At 45.7% G+C, this 4768-nt stretch overlaps 1 protein-coding gene across 1 annotated transcript; it reads left to right on the forward strand.

Moving 5' to 3' along the window:
• The first annotated feature begins 381 nt into the window (after window positions 1-381).
• On the forward strand, window positions 382-4512 carry tob1a (transducer of ERBB2, 1a). Its single transcript, XM_084438231.1, has 2 exons — window positions 382-645; window positions 2316-4512. Exon 2 carries the CDS (start codon window positions 2557-2559, stop codon window positions 3595-3597), a length of 1041 nt encoding a protein of 346 aa, XP_084294357.1. The 5' UTR covers window positions 382-645; window positions 2316-2556; the 3' UTR covers window positions 3598-4512.
• The last annotated feature ends 256 nt before the right edge of the window (window positions 4513-4768 follow it).

Here is a 4768-nt window from a genome sequence, read left to right on the forward strand (position 1 = left end):
AGTATGAAAAGCAACGCTGAAAGGCAAGACTGTTCCTATATAGATAGGTTATCATGAGCCAGTAGGCTATCTAAAATGAAATTATTTTGGTCTCGGCTGTCAGAGCGCACCTATGCCTAGATATGACGCAAAACGTTCGTGTTATGGGCGTCTCCCGTGGAGTCATATGCCACGCATTGACAGAAGAGAGTAGCCAATAAGCCGACGAGTTGAGTCGCTTACGGAGGGCTGGGTGGCTCGTTCTGACCAGTCACAGGCTCTGACGGGCCGTTCGCATTGTTTTGACCTCTGAAACCGCATCACCGCCCACCGCGTGCCCATGGCGGCGGAAGGCTATAAATACAAGGACGTGACAGCAGACGGGGACGAAGTTGTAAGAACTCCCAGGTAGGAGGGAGACCATCTGCAAGCCTGCTGAAAGGGGAAAACGCGAAAAGAAAAAAACAACTAAAAATAGACACTAAAAGCAAAAATAACAACAATCCTCCGACATCTACACGTACTGGAATACTTTTTTTTTTTTTAAATGTTAATTATATATTATATGTGAAGAAAGTAGCCTATTTATATCTACAATTTTCTATTTGCACTAGCCTAACTAACGGTACTTCAAAACTACTGAGAATCTTTATTTTGTACGAAAAAGTAAGTATCTGCCTGATTTCGTAATTGTAATTGGTTTGTGTTAGTCACCAGTCAACACAATTTGTTGTGTCACATCGTTTTTCAGCCTTTTAATTCAGCTGATTTGCTGCGTCAGTGCCGAATAAGGGAGGGGTAGCCCCCACACCAAACGGCGAACTGTCTATGCGTGCCTTTTAAGAAATTATAGTTTCTCTCTCTGTTTGCTGCTTAACAAGCCGTGCAAGTCATGACTGCTTGTAGAAGGGTGAGAATTGTAGGAAAGCCTATCTTCCCTGAATGCGTGGGGAATCTGGGGGTGTTTGAATCGCGTTGTCCCTCATGATCAGTTGCCATATCCACGTCGCACACATGAATAGATCAAGCTTCGTTGGGACCGTAAGGAGCCTCGGCAAAGTTGTTCCAAACCTCAAGGTAGCATTGCCCTGTGAACATTTAGCCTATAAAACTCCATATCGGTTGTGTTCATGTGCGGTCGTTAACGTTCTTATACTAGTCTAGACGGCTATTTCTCGTAACCCGTCCAAAATAATGGAGAAGGATACTGCTACAGTAGGACCCAAACAGCTAGCCTGTAGCCTACGGCTATAAGGCTGTTTAACTAGCCTAAACATATTTTCATTCGAGCCTTCGCCTCATCGACGCTTATGCTGCATGCACGTTAAATGCTCTAGAGACAACACAAGCGTTAATAGCCCACAGCTTTCTAGTCAAACGGATCTTTCATACTTGGCATTACCCGTGTTTGATATTTTTGTTAGTGTTACAGATTACGTTTCTTAAACTAGACTACAACAGGCTCAGACACCCACTCTGAAACTGGTCAAGGCTATCTGGACCAGCTATGTAGAAGGCAATCTAGTTATTATGTAACGCGATTCCCGACCGAGTCCCACTGCTTCTCATCGACTGAAACAGTACGATTTTCAGCTATATTGTTTTCTGGATTAGGAGCCTTTGCAGACCTCGTGTGATGTATTCTTTTCCCAAAAAAGTGTAGCCTAGTTAGATATTGATGTAGCCTGCCTGATATCTTTCCACTTTTGGATAATCTGCAAATCCGGTTTTGACTCCAGTCTAGCATATTTGACCTGTAGCTATCGTTCGCTCTATAATTTTGGCGTGGCGACACAATTAACTGAAAGTGAAAGTGACTAGATGCTTTTTTACAGCACAGCTTTCTATAGTCCTATAGCCTAATGATTATATCCTTAATATACATATGTACTAGAATGGCTGCAGTCACCTCTTTTTCACCACACATAGTCAAAGTCAAGAGTAAACCTTTAAAGGGCATTGTCTGTTGCAGTCCAACGCTGTCTGCTGGAGTAGACTTGGCCACCCAGCCAAGTAGAACATGGCCTCTTAATAGTGAATCTTATCTTAAGAACTGGCATGACATTTAAGAAATGTTCCTATTTTGTGCAATATTGTGTATTCAGCATATCCAACCATTTAAAATGCTGAGGCAACATTTAACCTGTAGCCTACTGATCAGGAATGTTATGTCTTAGTCATTACATTACATTAGTCATTTAGCAGACGCTTTTATCCAAAGCGACTAACAATAATTGCATTTAACGTAGGAAAGTCATGCATTATCTTGGATTTCTGCTTGAATGATATGCTAATGAGCTCTCTGTCTCTCTCTCTTTTCCTCTCCATTGTTTCAGGAAGTAAAAAAGGATCAGTCACCTGTGGAAGGAAACCACCTCTGCAACCAGCACTTTCACTTTTTCAACCAGTGTCACAAAGCTCTCTTTTCGCTCGGCGCCAGCCCCACGCAGTCCAGCCCCCCAGGAAGGCAGCGTCTGCCGCGACCACCACGGATAAACAAACGCACCCCGGGCGGACTCCACCCAGGCCAGCGACACCCTCTCTCCACCTGACCCGGGCCCACTTCAGCAGCCAGCTATGCAGCTCGAAATCCAGGTAGCCCTCAACTTCATCATCTCCTACCTGTACAACAAGTTGCCACGCCGGCGGGTGAACATCTTCGGCGAGGAGCTGGAGCGCCAGCTGAAGAAGAAGTACGAGGGACACTGGTACCCAGACAAGCCATACAAGGGGTCGGGATTCAGGTGCATCCACGTCGGGGAGAAGGTGGACCCCGTGGTGGAAAAGGCAGCCAAGGAGAGCGGCCTGGACATCGACGACGTCCGTAACAACCTGCCCCAGGACCTCAGCGTGTGGATCGACCCCTTCGAGGTGTCCTACCAGATCGGCGAGAAGGGGCCCGTCAAGGTGCTGTACGTGGATGACAGCAATGAGGGTGGCGGCGGCGGCGGGCTGGAGCAGCTGGACAAGGAGATCAAGAACAGCTTCAACCCGGAGGCGCAGGTCTTCATGCCCATCAGCGAGCCGGCGGGGCCCTCCCCGGCGTCCAGCTCGCCCTCTCCCCCCTTCGGCCACTCCGCAGCCGTCAGCCCCACCTTCATGCCCCGCTCTGCGCAGCCCCTGACCTTCACCACCGCCACCTTCGCCGCCACCAAGTTCGGCTCCACCAAGATGAAGAGCAGCGGCCGCAACAACAACAACAACGGCAGCGGCGGCAACAACAACGGCGCCAACGGCAACAAGGTGGCGCGCGCCTCCCCCACCAACCTGGGCCTGAACGTCAACACCCTCCTGAAGCAGAAAGCCATCTCCACCTCCATGCACTCTCTGTACGGGCTGGGCCTGGGCGCGCAGCCGCAGCAGCACCAGAAGGCCTCCGCCCTCTCCCCCAACGCCAAGGAGTTTGTGTTCCCCAGCCTCCAGGGGCAGGGGAGCCCGAGCGGCCTCTTCCCCGGGGACGGTGCACTCGGCCTCAGCCCGCTGCAGTACAGCAACGCCTTCGATGTGTTCGCTGCCTACGGGGGCCTCAACGACAAGTCCCTCATGGACGGCTTGAATTTCAGCTTGAACAACATGCAGTATTCTAACCAGCAATTCCAGCCAGTCATGGCCAACTAGTACACAAAGATGCTACTACTACTACGACGACACGACCAGAGATGTGACGGGGGCAAAAATGAAACACAAATGCACATTTGGAAAATTGAGAAAAAAAGAGAAACCATGAATTTCAAGGAAAAAAAGTAAAAGTGACTTGTCGTGAGACCTGTGGAACGAGTCCAAGCGCATGAGCCCGAGGGTGATTAACTCCGCCCCCTTGAGTTAGATCCTATTTTTTTTACGATGAAGCTTGTAGTACGAGATGTCCAAGCTTGGTTACCTAAACTTCGACACGCATCATTGTCATTTCTTTTGCCAACCAAGCACAAAATTTATTTTTTACGTGACTGTTTTAAGATATTAAAAAAGAAGAAAAAAAACAATACAAGTCATGGCCTCTTTCAGTATTTAAGACATAACTGGACAACGCCAATTTTCCAAGGAATTGGCATAAATAAGTGGGATTTCCTGGTCTTTTTTCTAATTGTATAATTTAATTTAGTACAGAGTTTGTAAAATATCAGAGTATATATTGTTTCTACGACATGGTATTGCATTTATATCTTTTTACTACTCCAGTGATCCGTGATGGCTGCAGCAACTTTATGTTATTTCTTTTTTTATTGAAATTGTAAAATGAATCCATCTTTAAAAAAAACATTGACTATTCTAAAGCTTGTGTACAGAATATTCCGTAGTGGTGGGATTTAAAGAATATTTGCTTTTTGAAAAACATAAGAGTTGTATTTTCTGTTAAGAGTTTAAAAGAATTTTGCTATATTATGGACAAAATGTAATCGTATATTAATTTTGTACCTACATTGTGCAATACTTGATAAAAACAAACGGTATAACAAAGTATTTGGAGTCAGTGTCTTACATGTTAAGAGGGACTGATAGTTTATTAAGTTTGTATTAAAAAGCTTAAAAATATTCCACTTGTACATCTTTTCATTGCTCTTCTGGTGTAGCGGATGAGTCCAGGTTTATCCTACATGATTATCAAGTCAAGATATCCTCATTCATCCTTAAGATCAAAGTATATACGGTGACCTCGCTATCTTGGCAAAGTCAATATGTCCTACATCCTCAAAATAAGTCAATTAGCTGTTCAGTAAACACTTCCTGTGTGGGATGTAGTTACATAAGGCATTTATTTGAACAGATGGGTTAAACCCTGCAGCGTAAC

Source organism: Borostomias antarcticus (assembly GCF_949987555.1).
Source record: "Borostomias antarcticus genome assembly, chromosome: 5".
Taxonomy (NCBI): domain Eukaryota; kingdom Metazoa; phylum Chordata; class Actinopteri; order Stomiiformes; family Stomiidae; genus Borostomias; species Borostomias antarcticus.

Excerpts from the sequence above, each read along its gene's own strand:
- tob1a (XM_084438231.1), top strand. The coding sequence starts at position 2,557 with ATGCAGCTCGAAATCCAGGTAGCCCTCAACTTCATCATCTCCTACCTG.